At 43.1% G+C, this 22399-nt stretch overlaps 1 protein-coding gene across 1 annotated transcript; it reads left to right on the top strand.

Annotated features, from left to right (window-relative positions):
* Nucleotides 1-282: 282 nt before the first annotated feature.
* Nucleotides 283-21404, top strand: LMNB1 (lamin B1; the record flags this gene model as incomplete). Its single annotated transcript, XM_082013308.1, has 11 exons — nucleotides 283-635; nucleotides 8729-8885; nucleotides 9750-9875; nucleotides 10711-10818; nucleotides 12302-12427; nucleotides 15468-15688; nucleotides 17165-17375; nucleotides 19513-19617; nucleotides 20057-20176; nucleotides 20907-21020; nucleotides 21396-21404. The coding sequence occupies 11 exons, from the start codon at nucleotides 283-285 to the stop codon at nucleotides 21402-21404; spliced, it is 1650 nt and encodes a 549-aa protein (XP_081869434.1).
* Nucleotides 21405-22399: the final 995 nt, after the last annotated feature.

The raw sequence follows: 22399 nt of genomic DNA, 5'->3' as shown, positions 1-22399 counted from the left end.
CGGGTCGGGGGAGTGGGACGGGCGGCTGGGCGGGCATTTGGAGATATAGGGGCGCTGCGGGAAAGCGGTCGGTGCAGCGGCGGCGTTGCGCGGGGGCAGGCGGTGGCTGGCTCTCTCGCTCGCCGCTCGCTCGCTCGCTCGCTCGCCCGCCCGCCCGCCCGCGGTTCTGCCCCTGTAACGCTGTTTCTTTTGGCTTGCTACTGCCGTGGCGCGCTCCGCTCTCTCTCGCTCTCCGCTCCGCTCTCTCCGTGAGTCTTGCTTGTCCGTTGCCGCTGCTCCGCGATGGCATCCGCCGCGCCCCGTGGACCATGGAGCCGGTTCTCCGCTGCCTCCTCAGCGCCGAGCCTCACGCACGTCTCCCGAATGCAGGAAAAAGAGGAGCTGCGGCAGCTGAACAGCCGTCTGGCCATCTACATCGAGAAGGTGCGGGGCCTGGAGGCGGAAAACAGAACGCTGCAGCTGCAAGTAACCGCGCAGGAGGAGGTGCGTTGCCGCGAGGTCGCCAGCCTGAAGACGGTATACGAAGCCGAGCTCTCCGACGCCCGCCGGGCGCTGAGCGAAGCGGCGCAGGAGCGCAACAAGCTGCAAATCGAACTTGGCAAGTTCCGTGATGAGCTAGACCAGCTGCGGGCCAGGTGAGCGGGGACACGGAGGGGGTGGCACGGGTGGCCCGGGGGCGGCGGGCGGGCGGAGCATCACCCATCGTGGCAGCCGTTCCCGCCGCCCTCAGCGTTGAGTGAACGAGCCAGAGGCAGCGCTGCTCCGCTCCGCCCGGCGGGAAGCGGCGGCCCCGGACCCGGGCGGCTGGAGCCCGGCTGCCGGAGAGGAGCCGCCGCCGCCGGCGCGTCGCTCCGGAGGGCAAGCTCCGGCCGCGGCCGTGCTGGCAGCACTCTCGAAACTTCACCCCAGCTCACTCGGGTGTTATTGAGTATGAGGGGCTCTGGGCTTTGAGTCGGGGTGACGTTTGTTCCCGACACCACCGCCACTCTGAACTCACCTAGATGTAATTGAGCATGGGGGCTGAGACCTTCGAGTCGGGGTGACCCTTGGACCTTGACCCCTGGCCCTGCCCTGTCCCGAGCTCATCTGGAGGTAATTGTGCATGGGGGGCTGTGGGCTTTGAGTCAGGGTGACCCTTGACATTTGACCCCTGGCCCCACACCACCCACCCTGAGATCACCCAGATGAAGTTGAGCATGGGGGTCTGCGGGGTTTCAGTCAGGGTGACCCTTGAACCTTGACCCCCTAGCCCTGCCCTGTCCCAAGCTCATCTGAAGGTAATATAGCTGGGGAGGGTGGGCTGTGGGCTTTGAAGCGGGATGACCCTTGAACCTTGACCCCTACCCAAACCCCATCCTGTGCTCACCCAAACGTAATTGAGCATGGGGAGCTGTGGGGTTGGTGTTGGGGTGACCTTTGACCCTTGACTCCTACCCCCACCCCATCCTGAGCTCACCCAGATGTAACTGAGCATGGGAGGCTGTGGGGTCTTGAGTCAGGGTGACTCTTGACACTTGACCCCTAGCCCCAAGCCACCCTGAGCTCACCTGGATGTAGTTGAGCATGGGGGGCTGCGGGGCTTGAGTTGGGGTGACCCTTGAACCTTGACCCCCTAGCCCTGCCCTGTCCCAAGCTCATGTGGAGATAATTGAGCATGGGGGCTGTGGGCTTTGAGTCGAGGTGACCTTTGACCCCTACCGCAGCCTCATCTAGAGCTCACTCAGACATAATTCAGCATGGGGGTCTGCAGGGTTTCGGTCAGGGTGACCCTTGAACCTTCACCCCTAGCCCTGCCCTGTCTGGTACTCACCCGGATGTAATTGAGCATGGGGTCTGCAGATTTTGAGTCAGGGTGACCTGTGACCCTTGACCCCTCCCCCACCCCATCCCATGCTCACCCAGATGTAATTGAGCATGGGGGTTTTTGGGTTTGAGTGAGGATGACCTTCTACTCCGACACTACCCCCTTCATCAGCTCACCCAGACATAATTGAGCATGTGGGGCTGTGGGTTTGAGTCAGGGTGACCCTGAACACTTGACCCCTAGCCCCGACCTGTCCCAAGCTCACCCAGACATAATTGAGCATGGGTGGGTGTGGGGTTGGTGTTGGGGTGACCTTTGACCCTTGACTCAAAGGTCAAGTGTTCTGAAACACTCCCTGTTTCAGAAACAGGAAAGTGCTTCCAGAAAGAAAAATTACAAGCAGACAGAAGGAAAAGTAATGGAGAGCAAAACTGTCCAACGAGTAAGAGAGGTCTAAAAACAAAGGGAAAAGGTTTCCCAGAAGAAAGCAAATGAATGAAAGCCTTTGATACAGCAATGAACAATTAACCTGAAGATTGAGAGCATTTTACAGTCAAAGAAAAAGTGGAAATTTGCCTGAACCAGCAGCACAAATATGCGGACCCATTCTGAAAGAGCTATATCACACCTAGCGTTCACCCACCCACCGAGGAGATCAGAGAGGCTATCAGCACTCCTGCACTTCAGCTAATGGACGTTCAGGTGTACATCCACTTACAAATTGGGATCACAACAAAGGGCTGAGGGCCGTTGCACTGGGCTGAGGAATTTGCTCAAGAGCTGGAGCCTTTCCATGGAACCACTGGCAGGAAAGGTAGAGGCTTTCTGCCATGGCCCCTGTGCAGATAGACCTGCATCTCAGGTCATCATCATCACCCCACCCCATCCTGAGCTCACCCAGATGTAACCGAGCATGGGGAGCTCTGGGGTTTTGAGTCAGAGTCACCCTTGACATGTGACCCCTAGCCCCACACCACCCTGAGCTCACCTAGATGTAATTGAGGATGGAGGGCAGTGACATTTGAGTTGGGGTGACCCTTGAACCTTGACCCCTAGCCCTGCCCTGTCCCAAGCTCATCTGGAGGTAATTGATCATGGGGGGCTGTAGGCTTTGAGTCAGGCTGACATTTGACCCCTACCCCAGCCTCATCCAGAGCTCGCCCAGACATAATTGAGCTTTGGGGGGCAGAGGGGTTTGGGTCAGGGTGACCTTTAACCCTTTACCCCTACCCCAGCCCTGTCTCGAGCTCACTCAGATGTAATTGATTATGGGGGGCTGTGGGGTTTGTGTCAGGGTGGTCTTTGACATCCAGTCCTGAGCTCACCCAGATGTAATTGAGCATGGGGTCTGTGGCGTTTGAGTCGGGTTGACCTTTGACACTTGACCTCTCACCCCACTCCATCCCATGCTCACCCAGATGTAATTGAGCATGGGGGTTTTTGGGTTTGAGTGAGGATGAACTTTTACTCCGATGCCACCCCCGTCATGAGCTCACCCAGACATAACTGAGCATGGGACGCTGTGGGATTTGAGTCAGGGTGACCCTGAAAACTTGACCTCTAGCCGTGACCTGTCCCAAGCTCATCCAGACATAATTGAGCATGAAGGTCTGTGGAGTTTGAGTCGGGGTGACCTGTGACCCTTGACCCCTAGCCCTGCCCTGTCCTGAGCTCATCTGGATGAAATTGAGCATGGGGGGCAGCGGTGTTTGAGTCAGGGTGACCTTTGGCCCTTGGCCCCTAGCGCCACCCTATCCACAGCTCACCCAAACGTACTTGAGCATGGGGAGCCGTGGGGTTGGCGTTGGGGTGACCTTTGACCCTTGACCCCTAGCCCCACACCATCCTGAGCTCACCCAGTCGTAATTGAGTGTGGGGGTTGTGGGGTTTGAGTCGGGCTGACCCTTGAACCTTGACCCCTACCCAAACCCCATCCTGTGCTCACCCAAACGTAATTGAGCATGGGGAGCTGTGGGGTTGGCGTTGGGGTGACCTTTGACCCTTGACTCCTACCCCCACCCCATCCTGAGCTCACCCAGATGTAACTGAGCATGGGAGGCTGTGGGGTCTTGAGTCAGGGTGACTCTTGACACTTGACCCCTAGCCCCAAGCCACCCTGAGCTCACCCGGATGTAGTTGAGCATGGGGGACTGCAGGGCTTGAGTTGGGGTGACCCTTGAACCTTGACCCCCTAGCCCTGCTCTGTCCCAAGCTCATGTGGAGATAATTGATCATGGGGGGGCTGTGGGCTTTGAGTCGAGGTGACCTTTGACCCCTACCGCAGCCTCATCCAAAGTTCACCCAGACATAATTGAGCTTGGGGGGCAGCGTGGTTTGAATCAGGGTGTCCTTTGTCCCTTTACCCCTACCCCAGCTCTGTCCCAAGCTCACTCAGATGTAATTGATTATGGGGGGCTGTGGGGTTTGTGTCAGGGTGGTCTTTGACCCCCACCCCAGTCCTGAGCTCACCCAGATGTAATTGAGCATGGGGTCTGTGGCGTTTGAGTCGGGTTGACCTTTGACACTTGACCTCTCACCCCACTCCATCCCATGCTCACCCAGATGTAATTGAGCATGGGGGTTTTTGGGTTTGAGTGAGGATGAACTTTTACTCTGATGCCACCCCCATCATGAGCTCACCCAGACATAACTGAGCATGGGGCGCTGTGGGGTTTGAGTCAGGGTGACCCTGAAAACTTGACCTCTAGCCGTGACCTGTCCCACGTTCATCCAGACATAACTGAGCATGAGGGTCTGTGGGGTTTGAGTCGGAGTGACCTGTCCCGAGCTCATCTGGAGGTAATTGAGCATGGGGGGCCGCGGTGTTTGAGTCAAGGTGACCTTTGGCCCTTGACCCCTAGCCCCACACCATCCTGAGCTCACCCAGTCGTAATTGAGTGTGGGGGTTGTGGGGTTTGAGTTGGGCTGACCCTTGAACCTTGACCCCTACCGAAACCCTGTCCCATGCTCACCCAGCTGTAATTGAACATGGGGGGCTGTGGGCATTGAGTTGGGGGGATTTTGACCCCTACCCCCTTCCTGAGCTTACCCGCATGTAATTGAGCATGGGGGGCAGTGGGGTGTTGAGTCAGGGTGACCCTTGACACTTGACCCCTAGCCCCACGCCACCCTGAGCTCACCCAGACATAATTGAGCTTTGGGGGGCAGAGGGGTTTGGGTCAGGGTGACCTTTAACCCTTTACCCCTACCCCAGCCCTGTCTCGAGCTCACTCAGATGTAATTGATTATGGGGGGCTGTAGGGTTTGTGTCAGGATGATCTTTGACCCCCTGCCCAGTCCTGAGCTCACCCAGATGTAACTGAGCATGGGGTCTGTGGGCTTTGAGTCGGGGTAACCTTTGACACTTTATCCCTAGCCTCAGCCTGTTTCAAGCTCACCGAGGCATAGTTGAGCATGGGGGGCTGCGGGGCTTGAGTTGGGGTGACCCTTGAACCTTGACCCCTACCCAAACCCTGTCCCATGCTCATGGAAACGTAATTGAGCATGGGGGGCTGTGGTCTTTGAGTCAGGGTGATGTTTGATCCCTACCCCAGTCCTGAGCTCACCCAGATATAATTGAGCATGGGGAGCAGTGGGGTTTGAGTCAGGATGTCCTTTGACCCTTGACTCCTAGCCCCACCCTATCCCCAGCTCACCCAGATGTAATTGAGCATGAGTGGCTGTGGGGTTTGAGTCTGGGTGACCTTTGACCCTTGACCCCTACACCTACCTCATCCTGAGGTCACTGAGATGTAATTGAGCATGGGGGCCTGTGGGGTTTGAGTCAGGGTGATCCTTGACCCTTGACTCCTACCCCAGCCCCATCCTGATTTTACCCAGATGTAATTGAGCATGGGGTCTGTGGGGTTTGTGTCGGGGTGACCCTTGACCCCCACCCCCGCCCTGTACCAACAGCAGACTCTGTCCAGAAGGGCTAACTTGCTTCAGGTGAAAAATCTGGAGTGATGGGCAGCAGCTTTGCAGTGGCTGTGGTGGGTGTAGGCTTTCCAAACACCCTTTTTGAAGAATCTTAACTTCATAATACAAAAATACAGGAGTAGAAAATAAGTGGGGTTTTCTTAAAGGAAAAAATAACTATAATTTCTATTAATTTTGCTGGATATTCAGATGTTACAAATGTAGCTTCATAGAATCTTTGTTTTGGAAGGGACCTTTAAAGGCCATCTAGTCCAACTCCGGTGCAGTGGGCAAGGACATCTTCAACTAGATCGTGACCAGATAACCTCAAGATCGCAACCTTTATGACATCACTCTGCATTGGTGGCTCATGTCTAGCTTTTCATCCACCAGTACCTGCAAGTAATTCTCAGCAGGGCTGCTCTAAATCCCTTCATCTCCCAGCCTGTACTGATACCAGGGCTTGTCCTGACCCAGGTGCAGGACCCTGCCCTTGGCCTTGTTGAACCTCATGAGGTTCACCTGGGCCCATTCCTTGAGCTTGTCCAGGTCTCTCTGGATGGAATCTCGTCCCTCAGGCGTGTCAACTGCACCATTTTGCTCGGTGTCAACTGCAAACTTGCTGAGGGTACAACTCGATCCCACTGTCTGTGTCATTTACAAAGATATTAAACAGTACTGGTCACAATATAGGGCACTTCATAATGCGAACATGGAGGTTCTTCATTGTCTTGTTTACATTTCCCTGTGGTGTCATACTTAGCAAAAACCTGATGTTTGGGGGTATGGTGGGAGGCAGGGAATTGCTCTTGTGCTGTAGCTATGACCTTGAGTGCTTCAAACTCAAGCTTCTAGTTACTTTCAAAGTACTGTAAAACTTTTCTTGTTCTTTATCAAAATTAATTTTAAGGCCCAGTTACCTATTTGTTGGATTCTCTGATTTTCTGGCTTCAGTCCCATAGATAACGGTGTGACTTCCTCAACTTAAGTGCCAGAACTTATTCTGTTAACATTTTTAATCCCTCATGAAAACCTGCATTTGTTTCTATAGTTGATACTGTCTTGTGTATGTGCATATACATATATAGTGGACTCCATGCATACTCCACTTCCAGAGTGGGTACTGCTGTAGGTGAATAAACATGAAGGCTTCTTTTGATATTTCAAATCTTAAAGAATGAGGGGAAAAAAAAGTGTGGTGAAAATAAACAGCCTCCCTAATTCAGGTCTGAGGAAGGGATGGGAAATGATATGCATGATCATGAAAGTAAAAGGAGGCTTGTGACAGGGGAATTGTCTGAGCTGCAAACACAACTGCTCTGAAATTTTGGGTCTAAGAAGTGGTACATAAAATGCCGTGAAGGGACTGGATAGCGTTGAGCAGCAGAAATGAAAAAAACAAAACAAAACAAAACAAACAAACAAAAAAAAGTAAAAATAGTTGAGTATAGAAGAGCCTCTGTGTGTTGCAGGCTCTCACTTGGGTGAGGGTGGTGTTACCCCGCAGGAGTGGGATTAGCTAGGGCTGGGTCTGCCATCTTGTGGCTGCAGTGCTAAAACACCCCAACATTAACTTTATTTCTACAGATGGGGTTTTTTGTGGGTGGTGGTTTTTTTTTTTTGCAAGCCTTTGTGCAGCCGTCTCTAATGAGCATGTCGTTAATTGCATCTGCTTGCGTGTAATCTTGCTAAAGCATCTTTTGAATTTGAGAGTCTTTCCTTTTAAAATTGTGTGCTGATTTCGCATTACTCCTGTTTTGCTGAGAAGCATTGCTATTGTTTCTTGTAAGCATTATAGTGATTAAAAATTTAGTGAATGTATTAATCTTTAACACTTTTGAATCTTGTTCTCAAGAATCTTTATCTGATTTTCAGTATCTTCAGTTTAGTGTTGTGAATTGTGATTTTTTTACTTCTGCAACGAGAAGTGTGAAAACTGAAGAAGAATGTGCTGTTGTCTTATTGAGCCTGAATCTGTCCATTCCTGTAAAATGTTCATAGTCTGATTAGAAACATCTAGAACTTCTATATGCTACTGCCATTATTAGAGAAATGTGGGTATCCCAGAGAGAAAAAGAATCAACTTCAAGGTGGAAGAACTTGCGTTACACATTTAAACACAGCTGCTTGTGTCATCTAAAGGTCAGCAGCCATTTCAATTCCTGAGTATGGTTTTCCTATCCCCTGTTTTTGATGGTGGCCTGCTGTAGCATTATTTGTGAATAATTAATTCAGGCTGAAGAGTGTGGGTTTGTGTTTCTGGCATTACTTTACTTTTCTCATTTGAATTCTTTGTTTCCATATGCACAGCGTATACTGTTTCAGTGACGGCGCAGACTATTGTTGGTGGGATAGACGGGACTTGGGTAACTTTCCTCAGATCTGTGGAACCTTGCCATTAGGTATGGTTCAAAGGGTGATGCAAAGCAGTTCAGTATGCTACAGCTTCTGCGTATTGAGGACTGGCTTATAGATAATGAACATCAATTTCCATTGAGAAGTTCGTCTGTTAATTGGAAATGGGCTATTTGCAGCCCAGTCAGTGGATTTGCACAATTTCCTGCATGGATAAAAGGCAATGAAGATAATGTACTTGTCTTCACCCTATGGAAAAATCCCTCTGATGGGAGAACTTATTACTTCCTATTGAGTTTCTGGTGAAGGTATGACATTTTTACAGTGGCTAGCTAAAGAGAAAACAAGAGGTACCTTTAACAAACACACAGTTTCGCCTTTCCGTGTATGCCTCTCAGACTTGTTTGATGTTCTGAGTGTCCCCTATTTTTAGGTTTCTACAGCCCAAGCAAAATACTAAGCTATTGTAATATCATATGAGAAAGCAGAACTAAGGAGTTGTCTTGGCTTAATTTACTCTAATATAAATCACAATGTTTCTGTTGGGTGTCTCTCAAGTCTAAGATTTAGGTTGAGCCTTGTTTTATTAGTCAGCAGTCTACTTTGTGGGCATATCCAGACTTTCTTACTACTTTCTCTGATTTATTCCAGTTATGCAAAAAAGGAAGCTGATCTTAATGGACTCCAACTCAGACTTCAAGAGTTTCAAGCAGTCCTTCATTCTAAAGAAGTTGCACTATCCACAGCCCTTGATGATAAGAAAAATCTGGAGAGAAGAATTGATGATTTAAGAGTTGAGGTTGTACAGGTGAGAAGAAGAAATACTTACCATCAAGCTTCTGTCAGCAAGTAACGTGTTTTATATATAATATGTCCATAGTAAGAGCTGTCCTTCTGGTAAAATGCAATTTTATAGCCAAAAAATGGATGCAACCCTGTCATCTAGTCACAACTAGAAGAAACTGTTGTGCACAGCCAACATTGGAAGCAGTATTGATTAGGTGTCTGTTCCCAGTACTGTTCAGTTTATCAATAACATGAATGGTGGAATAGAGGGCTTTTAAAATTGCAGACACTCAAATTGCAAGTAATGGTACTTCTCTTGAAGAAAGAAGGTGAAGAATCAAAATAAACTTGACAAATTGCAGAGCTGTTCTGGGGGAGAGACTGATTTCACAAATACAGATAAATAACTGACAAGTAACAGTTTATGATTCTCTCTGCCCTCTGTTTGGTTCTGCCTGTGGTTTTTCATCTTCTGGGCATTTGATAGAACAGAGAAGAAAGAAGAAAGTCTTATGCTAGTTTTGTTAACCCTTTGAAACACGTTATTTGTGATCTTAAGCAACACCACCTCAGGAGGATGAGTTGAGGAGACCAGGAAATGGGTATTTTTTGCTATGTAGAAAACCTAAAGTTTTTTTTAAGGAAAACAGGTAGCTAGCATTAAAATGCTACGAACCGATGTGAAATACCTAGAACTTATTTAGGCAAGCAATTGCAAAAGGGGTGGGGCGGGGAATACATTAGTGGTGTAAATACTGGTTTTGATTGTCAAATTCAACCATAACATGTAGTTAGCTGTACTTCTAGGTAGCTGAGGTCAGTGTGTTGTGTGAGTTCTACTATATAATCATTGTTGTGTTGATTCTTCTATTTCTTTTTCTTAAAGCTTCAAGCCTCTTTAACAGCTGCCAAGGAACAGCTTGCAAATGAAACCTTACTGAAGGTGGATCTTGAAAACCATTGTCAACGTCTCACTGCGGACTTGGAATTTCGTAAACATATGTATCAGGAGGTAGATGCTTTAGTCTTAAGAATTAATGTTTTGAAAGGGAAGATGACAACTGGGGGCGGTGTCATTCTAGAATAAAATAATTTAGGTTAGGAGGGACCTCAGGAAGTCATCTAGTCTGAACTGCCACTCAGAGCAGGGTTTACCTCTACTAACTAGAAGAATTCCAACTTTTTTTTTCCTAGGAAAAATGATTTTAACTCAGAGGTCTTGTGATAAAATAGCTTCATATATCATGTTGTTTCATTTTAAATTCTGCAAATGGTATTGCAATGTACATGTCTTTTCATAGTAATGAGAAAGTAGATTAATAATTTATCCCATAATCTCTTTGTGAGAAATAGAGAGGAACACTTAAACAGATGCTATGGGCTTGTACTGTTTTTTAATTTCAGAACTTTCTTATAGGGTGCTTTTGGATAAGAAGTTGATGAATATTTGTCTTCTAGAGTTTTTTTCTTGCCATCCTTCCTTTCATTTGTAGTACTTGAGGCTTTCCAGGAGAAACCTTAGAGCAGCTATAAATGTACCCAACCATACTGTCTTTTGTTCCCTGTGCACATTTCCTTGCTGGTTGTATTTGCCCCTTTGTTCATGTTGTTGGAATCCTTTTTTTCAGAGACCACTGGCAAGCATACAAGTGGGGAAGATGCTGATTAGAGAAATTACCTGTTTAGTTCCTTTCTGCATCGCTATCCACTCAGATGATAGTCTTCTAAAACTTGATTTGTCTCATATTTGCTGAATGTTATTTTATTTTTTCTGTTTTTCTTAGGAAATCAAAGAAACAAGAAAGAAATATGAAACTCACGCAGGTGACCCTCGTTCTGGGCATCAGTGTGAATGTGACTATAAACTGACCCAAGCCCTTCATGAGCTGAGAGCACAGCATGATGTACAAATGAAAATGTACAAAGAAGAGCTTACACAGAATTACAATGCCAAAGTGAGAACATCTTTTCAGAACATACAGTTGTCTGTACTTTATTTTTCTTTTATTTAATGTAAAGGTACCTTATTTACCTGCATTTCAGAGGACTTTATTATGGAGCTTGGTTTAAAATTATCATGCTTTTGAATGTGAATTTGCATTTTCAGATCTCATTTTGGGAGCAGATTTATTTGTCAGGAAGTACAATAATGTAAGAGTATGAAGAACTGTGTGAAGGTAAACTGCGGGGGGGAAGTGATTAGCACTGGGATTACTGTGAATTCAAGGAAAGTTCATGTGTTGTTATACATCAACAGTAACATAGTCTTGATCAATAAGGTGTCCCATATTTTGTATAAAACTTATTTCATAATAGGACTTCCTGAAAAGATGGCATCCTGAGTCCTTGGACCCTGTACAAAATATGTGGAAGTTTTACCACACCCAATGATTTCTGCTTTTCACTCTTCCAGAGAGGAAGCATACTTAAGCTGAAAACAGTTATGCTTCATAATTTCCTTCATGTGCTATGATTCAGCATTTCTGTCTGAAGCATGCCTGTCAGGAGAGATCCTGATGTCTCAACTGAACTTGGTTTCTGTGTCTATACTTGTTGCAGTTAGCATTTTTAAAAACAAGGTGGGATGTTATATCAGAAAAGTTGATACAAACTGAATTTATTAGCACAGTTTTCAGTCTTAACAGTGTGCAGTTGCTTATCTTCAGGGCTTCAATCTGAATTGGAAAAACTTATTTAAAAAAAGATCTAGCCAACATTTTTTTTAAAATATTTTTAGTCAAAAAATCTTTTTGTAATTGTGGCTTTCTTGTTCCCTCTCTTCAGGTATACTGTTTCTGTATTTTTGGACTCTTAATATAATTTTTTTTTTAGATTCCATTTTATCTGCAACTACAAGTTCAATAATAAGTCTGTGGTGCTGCTCAAGTAGGTGTGGCAGTGTACAGCAGGAATGATGTAGCCAGTTTAAAAGAATAAAATTATTTGAGCTTGAAGTTGTGATAGAACGAAGCAGTAGTGAGTAATGGCACTGGTGCTGTAATCAGAAGGCACATTACCAATTTGCTTATGTTAGCTGCCAATTAACATAAATTGGCTTGTTTTTAGAGAATCAGTAATTTCGGATTAGCTTCTATTTAAGCATACTCAAAAATAGTGCTGCAGTAATTAAATATTTAAAGCTAAATATTGACCAGCATAAAAACTGAGCTTAGCAGTCCAACTTCAGTAATGTGTACAAGGGAAAATTTTAAATTTTTAATCCTAGAACAAATATTCAGAGGATTGTAATTTCAGGCAAGGCAATCCAGCATGGTCATTGAGCCACCATATTTAATCCTAAAGAAAGCTGTGTTTCATTGTGTTAGAGCTACAGAGAGGAACTTTGCGGCTTAGTGTTGTGTGTGGGTTTTAGCGACGCTTTTTTCTCTTTCAATAAAAGTTACTTTGAAACTGATGTCTTAACTTGATCTACTGCAGCTTGAGAGTGCTATATTGTCCTCTGAGAGGAGAAGTTCTGCAGCCAAGTCAGTAAGAGAAGAACTGAATCAAAGTCAGGCACAAATTGATAATCTGTCTTCCCATATCAACAGCCTTCAGAAAGAGGTAACAAACTGTTTGTGACTGTTCAGTTTTGCTAATTACAGCTGTTGACTTGATGAAAAGGACTTTCTTTCCCTTAACTTCTAAGTAGGTTCAGCATCATGACTTGAATTTGTCTTATGTTCTACTATTCTGTACTTGAAATTTCTTAATGTCTCCTTGCAACAAAGTTGAATTTTTTTGTGCAGTATCATGCTATAGAGTATTTGAAAGGTGGTACTGTTAACTGGCTTTTGCAGAAACTTTTGCAGATAGATGGGACAATTCTAGACAAGAGCTCCATATTAAAAGTTCTTCAAGTTCTAGGCAATCTATTTCTGTTCTGTAGTAATTGGACAGCCTAGCATAGAAGCAACATTCAAAGCCAGAGCTGGAATATGCAGTCTCTGTCTGCATATTAGAATCATAGAATACTTTGAGTTGGAAGTGCCCTTTTAAGGTCATCTAGTCCAACCCCCCTGCAATAAACAGGGACATGTTCAACTAGATCAGGTTGCCCAGAGCCCTGTCCAACCTGACCTGGAATGTTTCCAGGATGGGGCATCTACCACCTCTCTGGGTAACCTCTTCCAGTGTTCTACCACCCTCATTGTGAAAAATGTCTTCCTTGTATCTAGTCAAAATCTACCTTCTCTTAGTTTGAAACCATTACCCCTTGTCCTATCGCAACAGGCCCTGCTAAAAACTGTCTCCATCTTTCCTATAGGCCCTCTTTAAGTACTGGAAGGCTGCATGAAGGTCTCCCCAGAGCCTTCTCTTCTCCAGGCTGAACAACCCCAACTCTCTCAGCCTGTCCTCAGAGGAGAGGTGTTCCATCCCTCTGATCATTTTTGTGGCCCTCCTCTGGACCCACTCCAACAGGTCCATCTTTCCTGTGCTGAGGGCTCCAGAGCTGGATGCAGGACTCCAAGTGGGGACTCTCCAGAGCGGAGTAGACCAGCAGAATTACTTCCTTCAACCTGCTGTCCACGCTTCTTTGGATGCAGCCCACGATACAGTTGGTCTTCTGGCTTGTGAGCGCACATTGCCGACTCATGCTCAGCTTTTCATTCACCACAGTACCCCCAAGTCCTCAGCAGGGCTGCTCTCGATCCCTTCATTCCCCTTATGTTAGTGTCTCTTTTCATCCTAGATCCAGTTTGCATCTAGAATTCTTAAAAAAAAAAAAAAAGATTGAGTGATCTTCCCAGGATTAGGATGAAATATGAGACTGAGAAATACATCAAACAACTGAAAAAACTGTACTTGAGCATTTGTAGAGCAAGGTCTTGAGCTGAAACTAATTATACTTAGTGAGATCACGGAGCACATAGGTCACACCACAAGAAGTATGACACAACCTATGACAAACCATATGTTCAGTACTAGCTCATTTGGTGTTCCCTGCAGTGGAAAATCTAGAGTGAAAATGAGAAATGTTAGGAGTTGGTTCTGAAGTGGGCTTTTGTAACTTACTAATCAGTTGAAAATGCAACAAAACATTTTATTTTTTTAAAAAATATGAAATATTAGTGATATTTGGCTTTGATCCTTTCTGCAATACGTTTGAATTGTATTCCTCCTGTACTGTGGACTCTTGTAGGACATCAAAATTCTGTGTCATTCAAGGGAAGAATATAAATGCAGGGGACATTATTTTATAATTTTCCAAATAATTTGGCAGATACTAGTATAAGTCTTCCCAGATATTTTGTTATATAGGCAAGTTAGTCTCTGGAAAACATCAGGTGATGTAATGAATGTGCATGAGGTTACACAAGAATTGGATTATGAGTTTTATCTGCTCAGATCTACTTAGTTGGCAGTGACAGCTAGATTCAGAGAACTAGCTTCTGAATTTGCAGATGTGTTGATTGTTAACTTCAGGGCTATCAAAATCAACTTCTGCCAGTTTGACTGTAATTTTCCACGAAAAACCCTATTTTGCTTCTGTGGATTTTCTTTTTTCTTTTTGGTAGTGATAGTGATGTCTGACAGTAGAGTTGTTTTCCATTTTCTAGCACTAACTTTAGCTTTGTTCTCTTGGAAGAAGGCAACTCTCTTATCACTGATGCTGGTCTGGTTTGAGTTACCAACACTGAGCTCTGTAGTAGTTTCCACTAGGATCTTCCATGTAACACTTGACTTTGGGGGGGTTTTTTGTTTTTGTTTAATTAAATTCCTTATCTGACTCTTAACATTGATAACCAATTACATCGATCGTCTGTGTCAGCCTTTTAGACTGCCTGTTTTCATTGTCTCTGGACCATGATGACTTCCTAAGCAGAGTGACTACGTACCAAACATGGTAACTTAACCAGACCTAACCAGACTTAACCAAGTCATTGTGGGGCACTTTCAAAAAAAATCTCAAGAGGTTATCAAACAGAAGAAAGCATTCTCAGGGCAAGTAAACCTTAAAGCTGTCATCATTTGTCCTTTCTTTGATAAGCATTCCATTTTGTATGTACAGTATTAAGTTCAGCTGGCTTGGTGTGATTTTTAGTATGTGACAAATTAGCTTTCTTCATGAAATGCCTACCACTGTACTTTCAGCAAGCCTTGAAGGCTTTAATAATAGGTGGACAGACTTTGACTGACAACAACCCCTGTTGCTTTAGAGGATCTTCCTCCTAGAATTCAGAATTGGCAGCAGTAAACTGAAGCAGTAAGTAGACCTCTGAAAGCTAAAGAGCAATTACTTACCACAAGATCTGAAGTATACTCAGCTGCACTTTGATTCCGTGTGCTGTCCAGCACGTCTTCAACAGTTTAATTCTTAAGTTCAGTTTTTTTCAACTGAGTAAATTCAGGTGTAGTAACATATCTTCTGATCTCAGAAAAATGGAGCAGGTAGTTGCCGTTCGAAGTATGTTGTAAATTTAATTGGAACTTAAGGTGTCAGGTTTGTAGTAGATGAGGTGGAGAACAACAAGGTGAATATGGACAAGTTTGAACTCAGAAAAGGGGGAGGATGCTTAACCTAATGTCTTCTGAATAGCAGAGTGCATGGAGGTTTGGGTGAGCTTTCCTTTGCACTACTGATGTTTTCAATCCTTTCTAGTCTAAAGCATTGCAAAATAGAGTGCAAGAGCTTGAGGAGAACCTGGCCAAGGAACGGGAAAAGCATCGCAAAATACTGTTTGAGAAAGATCAAGAAATGACAATGATCAGAAATCGGATGGGGGAGCAGCTGAATGACTATGAACAACTTCTGGATGTTAAACTGGCACTTGATACGGAAATCAGTGCGTACCGGAAATTGCTGGAGAGTGAAGATGAGAGGTATGAAAGAATGTAACATCAAATCCTGGTATCTGTATGCTTCCCTTACTTGTCTCATTCTCTGTTAAAAGACGGTTCTTATTGGGAATACATTCATTAAATGTTTTACTACAGTTTCCAAGGCACTGTTTGGTTTTTCCCTCTCCTGTCTGACACACTTCAAAGTCTCCATGAGACCAATAGCTTTCAAGGGAACAAATAGCATTCTTCTATTAAGATACAGCACGGAGGACATAATGAATTGTCATTTGCAGGTCTATTTGGTGCCATTATTTTTCAGAGTTAATTACAAGTTTATTTCATTGTAAGCCAAATTTTCTTTAAGTATAGAGTAATTTTCCTAAAGTAATAGCTGTTAAGATTGTCCAGCTTATCAGCTTAGCTGCATTTTCCACATCTGACCCCAGAGTTCAGCAATACTGAGAATTTTCACCTGGTAAATCACAGCTGTCATTTAAAGCAGTTTGATACTTCACTGTTTTCTCAGTGATATCCTACTTCACTGATTCCTCTCAAGTGTAGAGATTAAACAGCAAAAGTTCTTGTGCCATTGGGTTTTTGCATAAATTTCCTACAGTTGCTTATGTCCCCCTAAGAGGTTTTTTCTTTACTTATTTGACCTATCCAGGACTGCATTCTTTAACAAATGCATAGAGATGCCTTTATGATCTTAATTTAGTAGTCCATCAGTATTCTGTGCTCCAAAAGCATTAATCAGCTGTTTGACAACATTGTATTCAATTCTTCAAAATGTACCTAAGGCTTCACTTTTTCATGTGACGTCCTTTGTTTAATATACACCTGTACATTCTTGCTGTATCATTGTCGTGCAAGACCAACAAAATATGTTCTAAGAAAAGTTTAATGGGGTCAGGAAAAAGGTAAAATGATCAAACTGAACAGGGATCTTATATTACAAACACTTTGGCAGACACAACTTATGTACAGTTCTAGATGTCAGTTGGGAACTAATGCTACACACTGCAAGCTTAGACTCTGAGCTTAGAATGATGACACGAAGTGTGTGTAACACCCACCTATAAGGCGAGGACTCTCAGCTCCCAGGAACTCAGTCTCTGGATGGCTCCAGCCACAGACCCACTGCTCAAGGAGAACCACTCATGGGGTCTCCAATGGGGCCTCATCTATAGCCCAGCTCAGACCTGAACTGTAGTCACCTGTTGGTCGTGGTCACATACGATTCCTGTGGTGGAGGAACTCCTAGGCGGACTCATTGGTTGAGGGGGGTCTCTGGTGGGGTCAGGTGTCTGGGGTGAATTGCTGGGGGTAAATGTGCACAGAAACAGACGTCACCAAGGGCCCCGTGCCCTGCTGTTAGACCTGCAGGGGCTGCTCCTGCCACAATAATTCTATGGGAAGAAGAGGAGAGAGGAAAAAAGTTTATTAAAAAAAAAAAAGTGGAAAAAGTAAAACCAAAGTGTGATGTCTGCATATTTCTTCCTTTCTGTGATACAGATTGAAACATTCTCAATCTTCCCAAGTGGCAGTTTCAATGAGCCGTAGTGTGCATACAACCAGCAAGAAGAGGAAGAGGATTGATATGGATGAATCTGAAGCCAGCAGTAGTATTAGCATTTCCCACTCAGCTTCTGCCACTGGAAATGTCTCCATTGAGCAGATAGACATTGATGGAAAATTCATCATCTTAAAGAACACCTCTGGACAGGTTTGAAAATGCTCACGTATCATGACTTTACAATGGACTGTTTAGAGATAGAAAGCATCCTCATCACCCTTTAAGCCCTCAGGCTTCATGTTGACCTTGATGCTAAAGCACACTTTATAAGAGATGGCACTAAGCAACTAATGTGTCACAAAATAAGCTTTCATACAGTATTCTGGATTAGTGATGACTTCTTTGTAATGATTTTTAATTCTTTTCATAGCAATTGTTTTACTGCTAGTTTGCCCACCCACCAGAGTGTTACATCACTCTTCAGAGTTCTGCCTGGCAAGTGATCTGCATGTCAAGTTTTATAGATAACATTGTAATTGATAGGAAGTAGTGCAAGCAGACATTAAGCTACTTTAAAAGCCTTTTAAGAATTTTCTCTGCCTTAAAATGCCCCAAAAGAAATACATGCTGATGCAAAATAAATGCCTAAATCTAATTAATTGTGTCCCTTGTACGTGTATATAGCTTCTCTAAATCATAGTTTTCCTTCTCCCTTGGCTTGCATCCACAGTTTTTAGGAGCCCTCAGTTCCCATACCAAAGCCACCTTTATGACGGCTACTCAGATTATTTCATTCTATGAGTAGGTTGGAGTTTGTATTGGGGGGAACACACATATCTATTTATCAAAGGGTACTTCATTTGACTAATAACCAAAGCTCTTCCTTATGTTGCCCTCAGTGGATGCTAACTGTATATTCCTTTTGCTATATTCCTACACACTTTCCCTCCTGCCGCCCTCCCTTCCCCGACATTACTTGCAATTTCTGTTTAAGAAAAAAAAAAGTCCCATGCTATATACAGTTCTGTGAGTCAGCAGAGGAGGAGTTGGAGGCTGGGGGCTATAATTTCTTAAATCCTTTACCTTCACTAAAAGGCAGCTCCTCTTGATGTTTAGATGATAAAGATTGGTCTGGTTCCCAGTGCCTCTGTCCCTTCCAATCAATGAAGAGACAGACTCCTCCAGATGGTGATACATATGTATCTTAATTACCTGCTTGGGGTGTTGGCTGAGAATGCTGACTTCATATACTGAATGGAAGAAACCGTGATGACTGTCTTGGTCTAGACAGCTAAGCATTTTGATTTGTCTCAATTTAGTCATCTAAGACTACTTCTAGTGAGTCAGGACCTGCCATTTTTTTCTTTTTTGGGTTTTTCAAGCTTATGGGATTTCTCCCCTCCTTTGTGTACCATGTGGGTTTCCCTCCCTTTTATTTAATTTAACTGCACATTCATTGTTCCATGGAAGGACCATCAGTTCTGTTAAAGTAGCCATGGATGGTTCATGGTTATAGTAGTTTGTCAGGGGTCTAGATTTGAGCAACTGTCTGTAGTGCAGTGTAATAAGTTGTACTTGGGGAATTTTCACAAGTGTTTGACAGTTTGTTTATACAGATAGAAAATATATAAAATCCTCTTTAAGTATGGTATGTTTTGTTACAACGACCAACTGAATGTCAGTACCCATTAAGATAAATCAGATTGTTTATTCTAGATAATCTTAACTGCCTGTTTTCCAACTCCAATGGCAACTATTTAATGTTTAGAAACTGTCTGTTGGTGGGAGAATTTAGAAAAGATCAATCCTTGTTTTGAAATAGTCATTCTCTAATGCTGACTTCTATATGTTTTTTTATTAGATTTGCTGGTGCTTTTTAGGTAATTGATAGGCAAAAAATAATGGAAAGGAAATGTAATGTAGGTCTTGCAAAGGAGTATGTAGTGGGATGTGTGCATATGTAGGAACACATTTTATGAAGACTGACGGGAATATTTTGTTTCCTAAGAAGCCTGCTTGTCATTCTGTGCTTCAAAAAATCTATTTGTAAGGGGATTTTAATATTTATTATTTATTTTTCTGGACCAAGCAATTACAAAACTGATGCAACTCATAAATGTTAGTTAATATAACATCAGAACTGAAAAGAAGGATGTATTAAGCTTTAACTTGAATAAAAGGTAAGACAAATTTAAATAAAATTATTCTGATTGCATGCTGAAGATCAAGTGATAATAAATGTTTTTACTGAAAATTATATGTACCTCATGGCCTTATATGTAAAATACATACACATGGAAGAGAAAATGACTGCTGATGGAAGTTTTTTTCTCTCCTTTTTTATTAGGATCAACCTATGGGAGAATGGGAGATGATCCAAAAAATAGGAGACACTTCAGCTAGTTACAGATATTCACCAGAATATGTACTACAGGCAGGCCAAAACGTCACAGTAAGTTGTCAGTCTTCGGCTGTTCAGTTAAACGTGCTTTAGGCCAGCTTGTGTGTGTCAGTAAGACACAAGGTTTTTACTTTTGACCTTTCTGTGTACATATTCAGAAAATAATCACCTACATTTTTATTGGGCATTAGTTGTATCAGTTGCTGGGAAGAAGTTGGACAGAGACATATTTTTCAGAAACTTTTCTATATGGAGCAATAATTTTGACCATAAACAGGTGCATTTACATATTCAAAAGTCTCCACATTAAAAAAAAAGCAGGAGTGTTTTATTGTAAGCAGCTTTGGAAGTAGGTAGGCAGAGACTTGTATTTTCTTAACTGGAGGAGATTTATCAGTGTCACTTAAATGGAATACATTAACTCAGTAAATAACATGGAAATGTATAAGACAAGGAAATAATGCTTACATGTGACTTCTCCTTTTAACAGGTCTGGGCTGCAAATGCTGGAGTAACTGCTAGCCCTCCCACTGACCTCATCTGGAAGAATCGGAATTCTTGGGGCACTTGTAGAGATGTGAAAGTTGTACTGAAAAATTCCCAGGGGGAGGTAAAGTACTTCAGATGTGTTTAAACTTCTCTTTCTGCATCCCCTATAAAGATGCAGGTAGAACCATTGTTAGGACTTTACTAAACACTCATGTGCATTCATGTGTAAAGTTTTGTCCTTTTGCTTTCCCACCAAGCATACTGTACCCCTGTCTGTCTTAACTGCAGTTTAGGAATGCCATCTATTGAAGCATGTGACATTTTTCCCCTATATTGAGTATAAGAAGTAGAAGAACGATTTGTTCAGACACTGCCCTCATGCCAAGAACTGCCTTAGAACATGCTTTGAAAATAAAAGGTTTTTGTAAACTCTTCAGTGATTTGTCTCTTACACTGTTTTAAGGAAAACTGATTTATTTATGGGGAGTGGGGAATGCTACAGTGAAACTCACTTTAAGCAATGAGGCATTAATTCTGGTAAGGTGGGAGTTAAAACTTTGGGTAGAGCAGTCATTATGACATCTTGCAACTGAAGGAAAATACTTAAATTATATTAGAAAAAGCAAATTTTGGGAGAACTTGATGAGTGTCTTCTTAGAAAGACTCTTTTTAATTATGCAGAGCTTTTAAACTAGGATGTTATGAATGCTGTTTATGCACAGCTGTACATGAAAAGTGTATAGACAAATCAGTACAAGTAGCTTTCCCAACAGCTAACTCCCGTTTCTCAAAATCTGAGTAGCACCAGATCTGTAGAGGAGTCAAGTCTTAAAAATAAAACTCTATTGCAGGAGGTTGCTCAGAGAAGCATTGTCTTTGAAAGCGCTGTATGTGAAGGGGAAGAAGAGGCACTTGAGGAAGAAGTAGTTGAAACTTCATCAGAAGAAGACCTTTACCACCACGAGGTATCTTGGTTAACAAGGTTATATAGGTTGAAAAAAAGGATATACAAGTCATGAATTTTTGGAAAAATATTATCCCTGTTTAGGTGTGGATGTTCTTTTATTTTTGTTTTCTTTAATCAGTAATTTAATGAGAGCGTGAAGCTGTGTTATTAAAACCAGTATAAAAATATTACTTCACGTATTCCCCTGATGGAGGGAAGTAGATTTTTCTTAAAACAAGGTTTTAAAGCTTAAAGATTTGAGGATTTATTCTTAAACTCTGTTCCTCATAAGGTTTCCCCCAGGCCAGTTGTTTATGGTAAAGTTTGGCTTAAGCAGGTACACCTAAATTTACCTGATGTTTTGAGGACTTACATCTCTCATTTTCTCTGATAGAGGAAATGAGAGATTTGAAGACACTATCAGAGAAAATGTCTCTTGCATGCTGAAGAAATGCAACTCTGAAGGCAGTGGAAAGGTGTGAACTTGCAGTGACAATATAAAGTTTTGAAATATAAGGGAAAATACTGAGATATAACATACTTGATTGTTCACATTCTGAGTTTTGTCCATTGCCTTACTGTTTTGACCAGTTCTTCCAAGAAAAAAAAAAAGAAATGTAACAAACATAAGTTCCTGTAATGCAGTGTTCAAATTTGCTACTGTACCTAAAACTTAGCTACGTTTCAGTTAGTATATATCTTAAAGTCAGATAGAAAAGATAATATAGAACAGTAATTAAGTGTGTATATGTAAACAGACAAAAAGTGCAGAGAGTTGGCTGTACTGGAAATCGTCTTTTTTGGCAACCATGGTTTTTGACTTATAACTGAATCATAACTTTGCGGCATTTAATATAGAGTCAGGTTTTTATTGCAGTTACGCAAAAGCACTGAAGTGCATCCAGCTGCTTTTGTGGTTTCTGGGATTTTGTAGTTCAGCTAAAGTGTGTGTCTTAGTAGCTTTACTTACAAAAATGTTACGGAGAGATTAGATTTCTTTAAATAAAAACTCTCAAGGTACTTGTATATGCTCCCTGCAGTATTTACCACCCGTCTAAACTCAGTGATACTTTTTGACTTGAGATTCAAATATGATAATTAAATTGTGTTTTTTCTGGTACACGTCCTCCATTACCTCTCATAGGAAGGGATATCTATCATTGGTTTACTTACAGGGGATAACAGGTTGTACAGCTTTTCATGCTGACTCTTGCTTAGACCTTGCCAGGCTAGTAATTTCATATATTTAAAATGTAGAGTATATTATTTTGAGTTGCTGCATCTCTTACTGCTGGATTTTTTTTCAAACATGACTCTATCTATTCATAACAGGAAGACCCATGGACATCTAACAAAAACTGTGTGACCATGTAAACTTCCAGTCAGCCAGTTTCCTCA

The sequence above is a fragment of the Phaethon aethereus genome, assembly GCF_964289735.1.
Source record: "Phaethon aethereus genome assembly, chromosome: Z".
Classification (NCBI taxonomy): Eukaryota; Metazoa; Chordata; class Aves; order Phaethontiformes; family Phaethontidae; genus Phaethon; species Phaethon aethereus.
This window is presented reverse-complemented; position numbering and strand designations above follow the sequence as displayed.